General features: G+C 37.7%; 1 protein-coding gene across 1 annotated transcript in view; it reads right to left on the bottom strand.

The window, feature by feature from the left end:
- ATF2 (activating transcription factor 2) overlaps positions 1-18,682 on the bottom strand; it is a 98,028-nt gene that overhangs the window by 78,856 nt on the left and 490 nt on the right. The window contains exons 2-6 of the mRNA XM_019522956.1: positions 13,836-13,868; positions 12,696-12,737; positions 5,343-5,416; positions 4,563-4,632; positions 862-958 (exon numbers count right to left, since the gene is read on the bottom strand). Of these exons, the coding sequence (XP_019378501.1) occupies positions 862-958; positions 4,563-4,610 (145 nt within the window). The 5' untranslated portion in view covers positions 4,611-4,632; positions 5,343-5,416; positions 12,696-12,737; positions 13,836-13,868. The remainder of the gene's footprint in view (positions 1-861; positions 959-4,562; positions 4,633-5,342; positions 5,417-12,695; positions 12,738-13,835; positions 13,869-18,682) is intronic.

Consider the following 18,682-nt stretch of genomic DNA (forward strand, 5'->3'; position numbering starts at 1 on the left):
CTGAAGACACATATAGTTTGGAAGTAGTTTAGATTTAAACAAAAACTAAGCTACATTTACCTGCTTTCTAAAAATCTATTTACATTAAACTACTACTGATTAATTTCCCTGAGGCAACTGAAATATGTAAAAGACATTTTAGAAAAAAAAAAAATCTTTTAAACCAAGCAACTAGAGCATAAAAAAATAGTTCAACACACAAACTGTTTACTCTGGTTTTGTACACTGGCTTTAAAGAGGATAGATACCAGTCACCCTAGGGGTATTAGCATGAAATACCTGCTACTGGGGGTGGGGACAGATGGCCCTTGAGGTCCCTTCCAATCTTCTGATTCCCTGCTACCTGTTACCTTACCAACAGGTGACAGGGAAACAAGTGAAAGCCTGTTTGGCTTGAGAAATGGCTATTTTGGGATATATGCATCTCAGTGCAGTTTTATTTAACTTTTCCCCAGGATAATTCCAAGTTGGATATAAGGGAGCTATGTCAGCCTATGGCATCAGTTAATATCGGTGCGGAATAAGAGCTTTTTGTATGTCCAGAACCTAAATTTCAGAATTGGTTAAGCATAGCAACAGTGCTTTTGTATGTATGCTTAGACAGTTAATAAACTATTACATCAGTAAAAATTAAACCCATATTTAAGCTGTGTATGTGTCAAAATAAGTGATTTATAGGGAAATAAAATGGATAAGCACTTGTCAGATTGTACTCCTATGAAGTAATATAAAGTCAGAAGTAATCCTATGGTATTTTCTTTCACCGATTTATAGAAATTACAGTATGTACAGAAAATAAACAAAATTTGTGCACATTCCAGGAGAAAGATGGATAAGCCATTAATAAAAATATATACTAACCAGCCACAATGACACTGTCATTACGAGCTGGACCAAATTTCAGTGTCATCTCATGTTTATGTTTATGGACAGCCAAATGATCTTCGTTGGTAAAACGCTGTGGCAAAAAGTTTTAAAATATAGTTAAAATTCTGAATGCGACTGAAATGAAATAAGGATATGGAAAGTCATTTTCACATGTAAAACCACCATTATTACCAAATTATCAGCTGACTTTTACATGGATATGTACCTGTCTTTGGTCAGAAAGATTTCCAGGTAGGCTTTTCTCACAGACACTGTGGGGCTGAATGAAACATGTGGCAGTCCATTTTCTTGAACTATACCCACATAATTTGGTATTTTTAACCCTACCCTTGGGCAGCTTTCAGTAAATGTACATTATAATCTTTCATCTCTCTGTGCATTCTGCCTGGGCTAATTTTGGAAATTTGGCTGCGACAGCAAGCTTCCTCATTTGTAAGACTATTTTAAAGTGCTTTTAAATCCACATACAAATTATGATTTTACTCTTAAAATATTACCTAGGAAACTTAGCCCTGGCTAGAAAGAGGGAAGAGAAAATACCAGCAGGGTAACTGAACCAAGACTCAGTTTTTATCCCTTTTCTTGAACAATGAAACAGTAGAATTCAAGAAAAATGAGTCACTGGGTCTCAGGAGTTGGGGCAGCAGGCAAGCTAGTTAGCTCCCAGTTGACCCCAATTACCTTAGTGGGTCTAGCTGTCCAGCTGCCTAACTAGCTCTAGCTAACTCAGGCTACCTACAAAGGTAGGGCTCCCTGCAGATAAGCAGCAGCCTTTTCAAAGCTCAATCTATTTAACAGGATAGATGGCTCTCTGTCTAGCCTGGGCTTCTGAATCTTAGTTTCCTGATTCCTGCCCACTGACTTCTAGTTTCCCAATTCCCACGTCCTGGCTCCACCCCCCCGCACTCCTGGATCCTGACCATGTGGCTTGTAGCTCTAATCTGGACCCCTGCTTCTGGCACCTGACTTTGTCTGCTCCTGATCCTCTGGGCTTACAACTTTCTACTGGCTCTACTGACACTGGCTCATCAGGCCAGATGGTCCTGAAACACTGCCTTTCTCTACAGGAATTTCTCATAACATAATCAAAAGATGTGCAAATGTTAAGGTACGTTTGAGGAATACAGTGGGGAGGGTGAAACCAGTGAGGGAGAATGTTGTGAGGGTTGATAGGCAAAAGGGGGTTTTTTTGAGGTAAGAAGTCTCTGTCCCTTAGAACTGTGCTCTGGAACAGGTACTGAGAATCAGCATACTATTGGATAACTACCTTATTAGTGTAAGGCAAATCTAGGGGTGTAGACAGAAGTGACAAATTTCACTTGATCTGGCCACAGAAATCAGTTTATAGCCATGGCTAAACACAAGTGTAAGGGTGCAGAAAGGTTCAAAAATGGTTCATTGGGTAAAAATCTGATCCCTCATTGCATGAGGTATCAGATAAAGATGTTTCAAAATATAGTATGTTCTGTAACTTGTGCCTGTACTGCCTCCCAGCCTGGTGTTGTTTTCAGAATGAGAGGGTGGAAACAGAGTGCAGGGAGTTCCATCTGGGGATTTTTCAGACCCCCCCCCCCCCGGAAGGGTGGGTTTATTGGAGACCCCCTGGGGGGGGGTTCCAATTCACCCACCTCACCCTTCAGCACCAGCTGGGGAGCCCCAAAAATGAGCTCCCTCTATTGCCTTTCCCCCTTCCCATTCTGAAAACAGAGAGCTGAGGCTGTTGCTATGGGAACCTGGCTGCAGGCTCCCAGGCCATTCCCCTCCCACCTGGAACCGATAGTGAACTTCTGTTTGGTCTGGGGTAACACTGTAACTCAGAACACTTTGCAGAAAAGTTCTGAGTTACAGCTGGGAGCTGCACTTCTGTCTGCACCCTAGATGTGCACCCCACATTCCCTCATCCCTTTCTTGACTGAGTTCACTATCAGTGGCAGAAGCAGGGGAACATTTACAGTCCTCTATCTCAGAGTCTAGAATGTGAACCAGTACGTGAGAGGTCTCACATCCCATGTGTGACCCAAGATTGGGGAGAGAGCAACTACCATTCCAGTAGGCTTTGAGTCTCTCTTCCTGCCCCCAACACGTGTTATAGAGGGTCCTTCTGAAGGAGTCTGAACCCCTCCTCTTTATACTCCAATTTAAACTGGTATCTGGGAGCGCCCTGGTTTTTTTGGCCCTTATCAGCCCTTCTCTCCTCACATGCCACACCTCCCTCCCTCTGCCCAACAACAGAAGCCATTGGGGGTCCCCTGGGCCCCATGAATATTCTGTGGAAGATCTTGTAATCAGAACATTTTTGAGCAAGCTAGTTCTGATAACAGAATGGGGAAAAGTAAAGTTACTTTGAAAAATATACCTCTTCTGCCAATTTTGATGCATCTGAGTGTATTAAACATATTAAAAACCTCTTTTTTTTCCTACACTAAATGAAAATGGCTATGGTAACAGAATAGTAAGTTTAAGAAAGTTATCATGCAAAAATTAAAGTTATCATAACAAATATTAAGATAACTTCTGAACATGTATAAATCTAAATAAATAAAACTAAATGAATTAATATTATAAGAAAATTAACTCATAACAGACCAATATGGTCCTATTCTATATGAATAGCAAACCGACAAGTTTTCAGATTATTATATATAAATCCATGACACAGAATGATAATACAATAGATAAAAGAAAACTTCCCTATTTGTGGTTACCAAGTCAACTATACAGTCTGAAAACTACATCATCTTAAATAACCAGATAAAGTATTCAGAAACACTTCCCCTTCCTTCCTAGTCATATTTATTTTTGTATGTTGATATACCAAATATATGCTAAAAAATGGTACATGAAAACAAAAAAAAATAATGAAGGGTTAGTTTTCCACTATGTAAAGTATTCCTTTGAAAATGAAGACCTCCTTGCATCTGAGATGCACCCAAATTTTCTCTCAATTTTAGGAAAAAACCCCAAAACATTTGCAACCTTATACCCTTTGTGTTGCATAAGAGCTTTTTACCCTTTTTTCCAACTTGAATTTACTTTCCACAATCAATATTTTCTTTTAAAACGTGTGCCATCCAAAGGAATAAAGTATTATATTCTTAGATGATGCTTTCATTTTATCTCATTAAATTTCTTCACATCACAAAGCTGTCATTATCAATCTACATACCAGAGTATTATACACATGGGGAGACTCAGAAGTTTTCTGAAACTTTTCAACATTGTGTAGTGATGCCCTTGTGCATTGCTACACACGTTCCCTGCCATCAGTTAACGTCCAGAGACTTCCTGAATACCAGAGTGTGCATCACACTTAGTTTGCAGCTAATTCTTATAGAGGGTTAACAAAATGATGAATAATATCATACATGTTAATGCATTATTTGATTCCACTTAGAAAATTACAACAGAATTAACACAAAAAAGTATACTTTTTTCCTGACAGATATATGACCTGGGGTTATTTAAATTTATCCTGCTGTGGATGGCATTGTTAAATCAACAAACTTTCTTGCTACCACCTGCTTTACAGTATAACACCACCACACAGTCCCATTCCAGCAACTATCATTAAGAAATCTCTATTCTTAAAATCTAACCAAATACATTTTGCTCTTTCTACACTCCCACCTTTCTTTTCTTTGACCTACATTAATAGATTCCTGTCATCCCATTACCTGGCCACATCCAGGGGCTGTGCATAAAAAGGGTTTGTCATCACTCATATTCCACAGGTCGCTGTATTACCTAAGTTGAAAGGATAAAAGACTTCTCAAAATATTTATAGTAATTGAAACTTTATCAGCATATCAACTTACAAAAGCCCTGGGCTATAAAAAGTACTTCAGCATTTAGTATTCCAGAAGCAGAAACTGCTTTGTCTTCTGACTGCAGTGAGAGTTATCTAAGTATCTGGTAAGCAATGGAAGTAATACTGAAATATATATGGCTTTCAAAGTATATTTCCAAGCCCGGTGAGGGAGATATACAAATCCAAACAGATACATAACAGATTTTGAGCATGCATCTTAATTTTAAAAGGAAGCAATACAAGAAAGCATTTGAACACAATGCAAATTTAACCTGTGAAATATGATCCACAAAATGTCACTGAGGTAGCTGACTGAAATAAAAATACACTGCAATTACCAGATTTCTAAAAACAGGAAAATAGCAGGTAATAGTGAAGAAACAAGAACTAGTCATCCACAGCAAATCATTCACTCCCTTATTTTCTCAATTCTGTTAAACTCCTATTACAGGGTTATGATGCCCATGCACATCTCCACAGCATATATACAGTTCTTAAATGTAATTACAAAAATATACATTTTAAAACTCCTTCAGAAAAACAACACTAGCATTTACCTTAAAAATATGCTTAACAAGGTGTCAGTAGATCTTTACTATACATAGCAATAGTCTACATACTTACACATGTACACAAATGTATATACCTGCCAGATTTCATACGCAAGCCAAATTTTATAAGGCGAACACCTTATCACGTCCTTCTTTTCATGGCAATAAACTATAATTAAAAGAAACAGATTAATTACTGTTATGGAAATGAAACAATAAAATGTAGTTATACCCTTGTAATATCACTAGGAAAATGATACAATTCCTGGACCAGGTCAAAATAGTATTGAATTTTTACTACCCTGCAGATATACTTCAGTTTACTTCTAGAGTAAAACCTTCCTACCTCAAAGTTCCATTTTTAATAATTTAATAGAAGCATGACAAATTTTAATTCCAATTTTCAATGCAATTTCAATGTAATTTCTTCATGCAAAATAATAAAAATGACAACGCATCTAAGGAATAACTACTACTTTCTATTGTTTAAATAAAATATTTTTCAATTAAGTCTCTTAAGGGCTCTTAGGGCAATAGCAGTAGCAATTCTACTTGTGAAGCATCATGCTTTGTTACCCTCAGAACTTGTAATAAAACAAGTCATACTGTGAGTTTTTTTCTTTTTTGGGTGAGGGATGAGGGAGCTGCCCTCACACACCATCTGTTACAATTATAAGTTAACCTGCTACTTTCACAATTTAAAAACAAGCAAACAAGCAGCTTTCTCCCCTAAATCAGAGTCCAGTAACTAGAGATAAAAGCCTCAAGCTGCTAGTACCCTTTTCAAAATCCTATGGGAGAATCAAACAGTCAAGGAAAGGACCTAAAGTGTTAAATGCAGTAAAAATTCCAAAATAAAAACTATCCTGAAAAAAATTCTGACCTCGTATTTTTATTACATAACACAAAAATACAGTAAGTACAGAAGTCATAACTGCAGGGGGGCTCAATTATAGGCTGATCCTGCCTATAAGTCGAGTTCAATTTTTATGAGGTTTATTTTTTTTAGAGGGTAAAATTAGAACAATACAGCATGCAACTCAAAAGTTATTGGAAATGCAGTAATTACATAGGTTCACATACCAAGTCATTTTAAAATAAGATCTATACAAAAGCAAAAAACTCCCCCAAAGACAGAATCTTTTATGATCACTCCAAGTCAAGTTAGGCGAACAGTTTATTGCAACTTAAAAGACTCAATGTGTCCACAACACACAATGTTTCTGCACTGACTTTACCACAAGTCTACGATATGACCAACATTCACTAATAAAATGGAAAACAAAATTTTAAAAGAAGAGGGTACACTTGCCCTGCCTATAAATTCATTTGACTTCTTTATGGTAACATATAAGATGCATTTAAAATGACTTTTTCAGATCAGTTACTTCACCCTACCCTGTTTCACTATTAAATAAGTTTTGGATTATTAAACATCTTTTCTTCCTAACTGATTATAATTTTCTTTGGGTTACAAGAGTTTCAGTAATTCCTATATTTATGTAAAAGCACTATATAAAATGGGAAACCTAAGTATTTAAATTACTCTGAAAGTTCAAAGAAAATAAAAGAAGCCAGAAGAAAAGTACTGGAATAGTACTGAGAAAAAAGTAGGACCTAAATAAAATGGAGGTCTACTTCTAACTACATTTCTCTTAGCTGAATGCCTGCAACTATCATAGTACCTGAGACAAATAATTTTTTATTTATGAAGATAGTCTTTGCATTCCAAATGCCACTTCAGAATGGATTTTTTTTTTAACTGTAATGATGAAGCCAAAGGAAAAAGGCAGGAGCTGAGGCTGAATAAAGAATGATCAACATTCATTTTTTTCAGAATAATGGTTGGAAAGAGAGCTCCAGACAGAATGTCTAAGTAACCAAGAACAGGACAGGTACCGGACAATATTTTTGGATGCAAAAGGCTGCCTTAACATTAAAAGATGTAAGATAGTAAAGAAACTAATAGTACTCCCAACCCCATAAAACTCATTTGACCCTGAAACTGATTCAGAAATTTTAAAGTACCATCATAAAAGTTTTAAAAAGTGGTAATTCCAAATGCTTATCTGCTTGATGAAGCAAACAGTTTGATCAAAGTAGATCATCAAGATGGCTTTTTTCCATCAGTTTGGACACAAAAGGAAATGAGGATTTTGGAACTACCTACATTTCCAAAGGCCATGTATTCTCTCTAATACAGCATTTACCTTTTAGACCTAAGAAGTCTCAATCACACCTACTTAGATCTACTACAATGGCATTTCCTCACTGACATACATCATTTATATCCACAGCTAACACATGTTCCAAAATGAAAATGCATGAAAATGGACAAAACATTTGGCTTCCCCAGACTGAAGACAAGAGAACTGGAGACCTGGCCACTGGCAATAATCAAATGGAGGCACACAAATATGGCACTGAGGACACTGAATGGTGTTGCTTCTTAAGTTCAACACAGGGAAGACACTCAAACCATCTGAGGTCATAAGCCAAGAAGAGATGAACTGCTGCCAGACATTTAAAAGTCTTTTACACTGCTGAAGGAAACATATGCATCAGACGGAATGCTAATACAAATGACGGAGCTCATTCTGCCATTCTCTTCAAAGAGAACACAGATCCTAAGTTTTTTAAAGAACTCGGTTAAATGGGCTATTGATAGGCATATCTTTCTGATGTCTGTTAATATTACTATCATTCTTTTTGATTCACAGGAACAGGGACAAGCATAAAGACCCCAAAATTAATAAGATACTGACTTCAGGGTAAAATCAATGGATAACACTGGATAGGATCCTGGATGTTCCTGAATTACAATGGATACTTGTAAGTTCCCCCAGACAATATATCATCTCTGTTCTGCTGCTTTGTTCCAAATTTTTTTATTGATTCAATTTCAATTCTAACCTGGGCTAGACTCATTTGGGCCTTGAAATAAATTAGGTAAACTTTGGGAAATCTCTTTCTATGAGTCACTCCCATACTGGAGATAGTTGAACATACTTTGCAGGCACTAAAAAAAAATAATTAAACTGATTTCTACCCACTGAAGCTGTAACTGCCAAGTTAAACAGAAAAAAATTCCAATTTTGTCCCTCCTTGTCTTGATCCCCCTCCAGACTATTCAATGTAAGAGAGAAAAAAATGGAGCCTAACACATTAAGGGCAAGTTGGGAAGGGAAGGGAAGTGGAGAGCTTCAGAAATTATGCTTCAGCATCAGAAGAGTACTAGAGACTTTCCCTTCTCTAAGAGTGAATACAACAATGAAGCCCCCAAAACTCTCTCCCTTAAAAGATTAACTGAAGTGCCTTCTCTTAATTAAAAAATTACTCTTCTGTGTGAACAACAGAAATGAATTACATGAACTTCTGACCCAATGGTTGGAAGCAAGCTGTTGTGGACTTCAGTGAAGGCAAAGCAGATAACATGTACTGAATACCTGCTTCAAAGCACTTACTTTGACAACTACACTTTCTGTCTCTAGCTGAGTGACTTTGTTAAAAAAAAAAAAAAAAAGATAGAAAAGAAAAAGATGAAACCTCTTCAGCTTTGGCTTGACCTCCTCAAAGAAACTGTACATTTCAAATAAATGTTAGAGTGGAATGAAGCACAAATGGTGTGTACTTGTCCTGTACTATATGGTGTGTACTTGTCCTTTCATTCCTGTCCTTTAGATTTTGTGTTCCTTCAAGTTAAGAGTAAGAATCAGGGTCAGTAATTGATCTGAACACAGAAAGAGCATCACACAGCTTTGGTAGTTTAATTAGTTCTGCTACCTGTTACTTTTTGTCAGAATGCAATCCATCAGTTCTGCACTAGTATGCTGAAGATATATAACAAAGGACCTACAGAGACAGAATATTAACACAGACATTCTAATCTAAAACATCATAAACCTGATGCATCACTTACAGAAAAAAATTAAGAAAGGAAAATATATCACAAATATTAATCACACACAAAGATGCAATTAAAGTTCACACTGGATATCAATTTAGTGATATTTAAAGTAATATGGCTCCTATTCAGAAACTGATTAAAGACATTTTTATAAAATGTTACATAAAAAAATTTCTGGCTAAGATTATTACATTTGTTAAATGATCTGAAATACATTTTATTAAAATGAAACAACATGTTACTATTGTATACACTGAAGTTTGATTTTAAAATATCTTCCTGAAGGAAATACTCAAATTGCTGGAAGTAGTTAAACCATTCAGAAATAGCATTTACTAATGCAGTTTCTTGTAAGCTCTAATATTATGTGGTAGTTTTTTTTGTGTCTTCTGTTTATCCCTTAAATGTCAGAATAATAAAAATATTTGAGAAATACCCATTTTAATACAAATCTAGTTAAACTAGATAAATATATTTCCCTCTGCAAATCTACCTTGATTTGGTAAGAAAATCATTATTTTCACATGAGAATGGACTTGGAATAAGCCCAGGAGTCTTGAGGAGCTAGTTCTCCTGCTGGACTACTGTGTTAACAATTACTCAGCTCTAGTGATTGTGGTCTGTGGGGTGGAACAAAGATTCTAATCCTCCTTACCACCCATATGGGATTCAGCATAACTCCATGTGATTTTTTTCAGTTTAAGTTTAAAAAAAATCAAAAAGGACATCTCTTTTTTATGACAGTATTAGAGCAGAGGTGGGGAAAATGGCAGATCTGGGTGGCAGCCAGACTCCATTTCCCAGCAGCTCCTGCTTGCATTGCTGCAGCCAGTTTCCATGGAGACCCCAGCACTGGCAGGGCCATGACAGTGCAGAGCCAGGATTTCCATGGAGAGCAGCCCCAGCAGCACTGGCAAGGGGAGCTGCTCCAGGGCCAGAGCTGGGATCTTGCAGCAGTGACAGCACGGCTCAGAGCCCAGGTAGAGCCATGATCCATTGCCTCCATGCTCCTGTGAATCGCTGGACCCCCCTAAGATCCTGGCCCCACCTTGTCACAGACCTGCCATTGCTGAAGTCTCCATGGAAACCGGTCTCAGTAACATAGGCAAGGGCTGCTGAGAAATGGAGTCCGTCATGGGACTGATCAAGCCCATGGGCCGGACTTTGCCTGCCTCTGTATTACAAGGATGTTGTAGCTAGGATAGTACAGGAAATATGCAAAAATGAAGACTTTTATGGGTGATACCTTTCACAGAACCAACTGCACGGTTGAGTGGGATTTAAACAAGTATTTGGGCAGAAAGTGCCCTTCCCCAGACCTGAGAAAAAAGCAGGTCTTTTTACTACATGTGTCTATCCCTTGTTTATGCACACCAACTACACTATACAATAAGTACCGAACTATTCACTCCTTCTGGGCTTTTCTATGGCTATTACCAAAATGTATGATTGCTTCAAGAAAATTCAACAAACTTATTTTCAAAACCATTCTGTAAACTGGTTCTCTTATTTCCTCTTGTCAGATATGAGACACAGACAAGAAATTGTCAATAGTATACACCAATTTTAGGTGTCCTACCTGAGATCCTGGGGACTATTAGGAGGAATACCATATTTACTTGCATACCACATGACCTTTTGCCCAACCCTCTCACAGCCACTGCTGAATTGGCAATCAACTTTGGCTGAGCAGTCAAAACTCTAGCTTTTAGCAGAACAGGAGAGAGTGGGCAAGTGACACAGAAGAGTAGACTCTACCCCTGCTCCATGAGGTCAGCATTCAGCCTGAGGAAAGCAAGAGACAGAGAAGAGTAGATTCTACCCTTGTTTCATGTGAGAAACAGTTCTTACAAATAACAGCCACCTTCCACATACAACACTGATTACTCCCTATGCAACATTCACCCTGTATGATGAATGAGGCAAAAGCAGTCTTAATCCCAGGATTTCCTAAATTCTGAATGTCTGTCTTAAAACTATAATATTATCTGAATACAGTTTATAAACACTACCAAAAATGCAATGTATCATTTGTGGCTCCATAGTGCCCAGAGGCCCAAACCAAGACTGGGAGCCCATTATATTATTATGCACAAATACATATTAACTCACTGTTCCTGCTCCAGGGAATTTATACTCTAAAATGTCAAGTGATATATGACAGATAGTGGGGGAAAGGATTAAGATAATAAAACCCCCCACATTATTATAAACATACATGTATTTTTAAAGTTTTTTATGAATGATAATTTCCAACTATCTGCCCTTAACCAAGCTATAATTATTTTATTCATTTTAAGCATCATGACAGAAGTGGGACTTGGGGACACATGCAAGGACCATGACTTTATGGATTAGCTCAAGAAGCATGCTCCGTGGGAGGGAAAACAAAGGGAAAATGTGTAGTCAATTATTAGAAAAGCTGACAAAGGGACAAACACAACTAGCACATCAAGCACAACAAAAAAGCTGTCTTTATCATGCAAAGACACTTATGAGAAGAGCTAAAGACTCTTGTAGGTGAGGATAAGAAGCTTGACACTAATGCAGTGAAATGGGGGAGGAACTGAACTATCTAAAGAGACTGTTGGACCAAAAAAGAGGACATTAATAGCTCCATTTTGTATCCACTGGAAGTACTGGACCATGGGAGATCAAGTATTCTTTCATAGGGTATCACACATAGGCAAAGGGGCCTATTATATGTGGTCCTTTCCAGCCTATCACAAAGAATTTGGTATATGAAGTTCTGTCTGCTGACACCTTGCGTTTTGGATTGACAGCTCCCATATAACATGTATGCTTTGATGTTACTCCTATGTAGGGAGGAAAGAGAAACACGGAAGCAAACATCTGACCTTGTGATACCAAGGTAAATTTTTAAGGTATAGCAAGGAGACATGAGAAAAAAAGTTTGGTTCCTTTGTAATACTAGTAAGCCATTCTTGTCAGGTTGGTATTATTTATCCATCTAAGAATGGTAAACTAAAGAACCCATTCAACATTAAACAGGCAGAGCAAGTGACCTTGATCAATACCACCTGTGTAATTAACTTCCTGAAATTACACTAGCTATTGGCTCCATACCGATAGTGCCTGTAGGCAGATCTCCCTCCATTTCTTTGACAATAACCATATGCTTAAATGTAGGTGTACAAGAGTAATTTTATAAAATTATAAATAATACTCCCCCATCTGTCAAATACTCTAATTGCATAAAATGTTTCTTTATACAGCTTAATATAATTTAGCACAAGACTCAAGCCCTATTCAATACGGCAGTGCAGGACAACACAGTTTGTTTGGTCAATGACAAAAGGACATAATAGTGTGAATAAACATTTAAAAACATTTCTCTAGACTTTGCATTTTTCAATCTAGGAAAATATTTAAAGCATATATTCATGTACATTAGCTAAACAAATATTTTAAGCTTTAAGGTTTCTGCTGGTAGCATAGGTGAGACTAGAGCCTTGAAACAGTGCTTCCAACCCACAAGAAAAACGTAAGTTATTATTTATTCATTCCATACAAAACTTACAGTATCGATATCAGATGGTATGCAGCTTCCTGGGCCATTTAACTGCAAAGCAAATTTCACTGTACAGAATGAACAAGCATAATACACATGCACTCTAAAAGTTAATGTTTAATCTTAATGAATTAATGTTTATAAAGTAATCTGAAGATACAAAATGCTATAAAAATGCACAGCATCCTCATCAGGCCAAAGTATCTGTTTTTAAATCTCTTTAAAAAAAAGTAGTGGAAGTGGAGGGATCATTAAGCTGATTGTTACACTATATCAAATGTTTTTGTGGTGGGGGTTGCAGAGCAATACAAAACTAACTTGTCCTTCTTGCTCTTCCACCAGTATGGGTGGTAGTCCATAAACAAAAATTATGATGTGCTGACAACATACAAGCAAATACTACAATTAATTCTGGAAAACAGCCATTTTTATGAGACTCTAGGCTACCCAACCAAGAGTGAAACATAAGTGCTGATGACTGCTAGTGGCCAAATGCACACTTGGAAACATATTTTAGATTATTTTAATAAAAGATAATGACAACATCTTGCCTTTGATGGGGCATAAAATTATATTCTTAAAATGTTTACTAAGTTAGCTTTGGCTGATGATAAAGAAAATAGATTTTAAAATAAGATTAATTTAATTCCTGATTTGGTTACCTGCAATGTCTTTTGTCATTTACATGAAAAGATAAACCAAGATTAAAAATACGACAAAATAACTGTTCAAGTGACTGTGATGACAAGTATGATCATCAGATAATGCAGACTAGAAAAGAGTGAAAAACACAATAGCAAAATATTCTGCATCTAAATTCATTTGCTTTAGTTACATCTTTAGTACAAAGATGCCTGTTTTGATGAATAAGATAATCAAAACAAAATGAACAACATTGTATACTTTAAGAGCGTAATGGCTGATCTACTTTTAAAAAGATTTTAAAATAAACTCTGCTTTTGTTAGTCTCTGTTCCTACAAATTTCTAGAAGAAAGTTAGACTGGTACCATGCACTTCTGAAAGCCTTAACTTTAATTTTTTTAAAATTACATGAGATTGTACCTGGAAAAATCTCATAAATTATTTCGCTTAACTAAAAGTAAAAAACAGTATTTGCAGTTTAAAGAAAATGTCCCAACTATACTGACCTGGATGAGGGTGGAACAGCTTTTCTCAGTTTCCTAAAGCACAGAAAAGAAGAGTTGAAACAAATAAGTGTACTTACTGCTTCACATTTAAAGAAAAAGTCATTATTAAAGGAATGTCCAAACCCCTAACTCTAGAGACATGCTGTGTCTTACTATTATAAGATTTGAAATACAAAAGTGGAAAGAAGGGGTCAAGAATTTAAAAAAATATATATGAAAAATGGAGATTTTCACTACTTGTTAATTACACTTCTACAAACCTGACCATAGGATTTTTATTCAATTTCAAATTTACTAGGCAGAGTAATCATTACTGGTTTCCAAAAGTTATGCTCCCTTCAGCTACAGGGTCTTTAACAGCTAGCTCCCATGTATTTTTTTTTCTAGCACAGGACAGAACTGCTCTAAGACTGTGGGAGAAATTGGATGGGGGCTTCAGTGCTGATTTCTCTAGTGTTTCAGAATCCTTAAACAAGTGGATCTTCTGAACAAGTGGAGGTTCTGTCACTGCAGAGGAAAGACCATTGAAGCTTGTAAGCCTGGAAGAGGTGGATAGGATTAATTTTGAAATACTAGCTGTCATGAAGAGTGCTCAGAAGACCGGCATTACAAGCTCTCTACCTCAAGAAGTCAAAGCATCGAACAGTGACTGCCCAGACAAAATGTGAGCAGAGGGCGGAGAACTTACCACCTGAAGGAAAAGAAAGCCAGAGACTGCTAGCTTGCTGCTGTAACCACATGCCTTGCTGCAAGAGAGCTTTTTACCTGCCCGGGAAGAAGACTTGAAACCTGTGTCTGTTCCAATGAATCACAGGGAACAGTAAGAAGGAAGGTAATAATGCAATACCATGAAGATATCTGGGTATGTATAACCACAGCATTTTCTGCCTGACATTCAGTTGACTGAGGCATGAGGGCCAAAGGCACTTGCTTAGCTGAGGCAAAAGATAAACTGAGGAAAACAGTGGAGTCAGCCTGTAGAACGGGTGCAGCTGGACAGGAAGAAAACAAATTGGAAGCTGGTGATTAGTTACTCTGCCTACCAAGTCAAAACACAAGAAGGAACTTACCAATATTTGTCCTATCAAATGAACAAGTGCAAAAAAATCCAGCTTACAAACCCGGCACTGCTAGCAAAACTAAAGGACTAGGGCATGTGCAGAGAAACAATGAAAATATGTCTTTGGTAAAACAGGGACAGAGCTGAAAATGAAGATGAAGGGTCTCTGTGTGAACAACCAATAGAAAGGCCATTACTGTTCTTACTATAAGGGCTTACTTCTCATGCTCATGCAAAAAACAAAATCAAGCTGAAACTATGAATCAGATAAAAGGTCAAACAAATGAAAGTTTCAAAAATGAAAGAGAGAGTGGGTACAAAAATGAGATTAAAAGGAAAAGATGAATAAATGTATTTATTTTTTACATTTTGTTCAGAACATTTGTTTACTGAAGCTACTGGAATCACTGACATCAACTTATGATAAAGACTAAAAGATAAACAGGGTCTGAAAATATAAAGATAATTTACAATTCTGCAAGAATAAAAAATCATTTTGTTTGTTTCTCAATGTATCCATTGCTTTTGGAAATGGGGAGATAGGTACCATTTTGATGCAAATAAACATTCCTGAACATCTGCAATGTAGAGCCATCACACTAGGAGAGGCTTACTTTCTTCAAAATAGATTGGCAAAGTCCTTCTAAAAGTAATAAAAAATATCACTTGAACAATCTTCCCAAAAATGTGCTATGCCACCTGGACTATCTGATGGAGGGTGCAATCCTGTTAGTCTAAAATGAAATTAAATGGTACTGTTGGAAACAATGTGACACAGACTTGAAAAGTCTGGATGATCACATAATATTCTCCTACATTAATATGATTATACTTATAATTGATGTCTTTAAAAGTTCTATCTCCTATTTGAATATGCATTGATACCCCATCTGTACTTCAGTTAACTATGAGGCAAACAGTTTGAAATCCAATCACTTTTAAAAACATGAATTAGAAGTTGTTTGAGGGAACAACCCCATTGCTTTCAAGTCCTGTTTTGCTGCTTTTCACTCATATTTTTTGTTTTAAAGTTTTCTTCATATATCACTATGTGAAAAAAGCAGGAACTGAATTAATTATATTTGAAGACCTGTCAGATTGGTAACAGAAAACTAAAAAAAGAAAATTCTAATTTCTTTAGTATTTTAGTCGCATTTATCTTTGATGTTGCCTGTGAAAATAATAAAGATATGTCTGAAAGAACTGTAAATTCTAGGTTAACAACATCCCATTAATACAAAGACAGTCTGTACTTTAGAATATATATCATTTTCATTCTTATTTATTAAGTCCTAGGATAACATTCAAAAACTCTGGTAAAGATTTGGTTTTGTTGAGCCAGAGGTACAAATAAGTAGGAAAGCAGTCCTAGCCCACAAAAACTTAAGAGTCTAATTTACAAAAAAATGCAACAAGTGGGTGTCACCACAACAGGGAAGGATTGGTGGTGGAAAAGTGGTAAGAGTAATATGACCAGGCATTTAAGGTGAGTTGTGTGCACCACACAGTGCTTGTTCCAATGTAAAAAGTACCAAAATAAATTTGCATGGCAACTTTACATGTTAAATATTTTTAAAGTGGTGTAGGGACAAGCTGAGCTCAGAAAAATCAAAACCAAGTGCAAATAAAAGATGCATCTTTCTGGATCCATGCCTAGGTATCCACATGCAATTAACATAAAGAAAAACAGACTAATCTGAATGTCTTATAACGAAACGGGACCTTGGCATAAGGACACCTGAATCACACCTGAATGACAAAAGCCAGTAGAATACAGTATTACCTGAGTATAACCTTTATTAGACACAGAATGTGCTGTGGAGATGCAGAAATGGCAATACAACCAAAAGATTTTATATAATCAAATCATACAGCATTTCTGAGTAGGAAGCAGTACACAGAAGATATAGTTCACCTATAAAATCCAGAACAAATACACCAAGAAGTTCAAATTACTGCTCTCTGAATCAGGCTATAATAATGACCTATTATTGTGCAATATTAACTACCCAAATATAAACTCATCAGTGAACATGGTGACTCACTCCACTTCTCCAAAAATGTTATTTCATTAATGTTATTTCTGTAATTAATGCTCATATTTGCCAATAAAATTTTATGGAAGAGGGAAACCCAGTAAAGTTCTCTCTGGACCAGGTTGCAGTGAGATCCTTATATTCTGTAATACGCTATGTACCCGCATAGGTACTTAGCTTTACTACTGTGACTAGTTCAACTGAAATCAATGAGACTATTCTTGGTAGTAACCTTAAGCAGGTGTATAAGTTCATATAAATGTGAGTAAGCCTCTCTAAACAACCTGTACAAGTCATCCTTCAATAAACGGTTCAAGATACTATATTCTGGAAAACAATTATGGAAAAAATGACCATACAGAAGCTTTCTTTCTTATCCCATCATCTAAAGCAGTGGCTCTCAAACTTGTTAGACTCAAAGCACCCTTTGAAAATATCAGCTCTTAGCCTTTACTCGAAAAGGCTAGAAAAATAGAATCATTATTCTATTTCAAAGCACTGAGAAAGACCAAAACAGGCCAAAATGTTTGGGACATGATGGGTGCATCCAAATGAGTGCAGTCATGTGGTATGTGGTACCACAAACACATTTGCAGTGCCACATACCACACAGTCCAGCGTTCTTCATGCTGCAAGGGTGCGCTGTCTGAACGTGTGCTGCTCCATTTTTTTTTCATCATGGGTTTTTTTGACCTCTGGATACCCAGGGGTAAAAACAAAAAAAAACAAAACAAAACAAAAACCACAGAAAAAAACCCGAAACAGTACATGCTCCAGCAGCATTCAGCGCAAGGTCTGCTACCAAACTTCCACGCACATCTGGACTCACCCTATGAATTCTTATTTAAAACCTCAAGGTTTAGCTTATGAATCACTTGTAGATGCTTGCATATCTAACCATGCTTGAACGGGGCAACTTGAAAAGCATCTCATGGTGCCCTGGTTGAGAATCACTGCTCTAAAACACAATGATTTAGATCTCAGATCACAACATTTTTCATTAGCCACATACATGACTTTAAGTCCAACCTAACTTACTCAACTCAAATAGCTTGAAGCCAATAAAGCAGGCACTAGCCAAGATCCATTCACAGGAGCATGGGAAGGAAAAAACAAGATTTGGCTAATGGAAGGTTGAAGACCGCACCCAAAAAGCCTCATTTACTTAGAGGATAAAGATAATCTTGTGCGTATTAACTGGAAGGGCAAAGAAATAGCAGAACGTCTTTATTTCAGAAATGAATTAACTGCTTGAGGAACAGAGGAGTGAACCACCCGTGTGCGATGGGCCGAGTCCCTTTCGGGTCAGGGGTGGGAAGAGGTTGTGACAAGAAGGGAACAGGCAGCAGAACGTGTGACACCTCCTGCCCCACAACTTGCCAGCCCAGCCCGGCACAGGAAGCCTGAGGGAAGATCCGCAGCGCGGGAGTACCGCAGCTTGTCATCACCCCGCCGCCGGCGCCAGCTCTTACAAGAAGCCCCCGGGCAGAGGCGGAGGAGAGAGACAGCTCTCAGGGTAGCAGGGCGCCGGGGCCAGGCAGGGAAGACGCTCACCGGCGCATCCCCCGCAAGGCCGGGATGGGCCGGGCCGGCAGCTCCCGCGGAAGGCGCAGGCCCCCACCACCCGGCAGATACAGGTGAAGCCCGGCCCCGTCCCATCCCCGGGGCCCGCAGCGCTTCCGGGTGGAGGACAACAGGCTCGCCCGGCCCGGCCCCCCCGAGGGACCCTCCTCCGCGGGCGGGCGCGGCCC

Source organism: Gavialis gangeticus, unplaced genomic scaffold, assembly GCF_001723915.1.
Source record: "Gavialis gangeticus isolate Ggan-Ray unplaced genomic scaffold, GavGan_comp1, whole genome shotgun sequence".
Lineage (NCBI taxonomy): Eukaryota > Metazoa > Chordata > Crocodylia > Gavialidae > Gavialis > Gavialis gangeticus.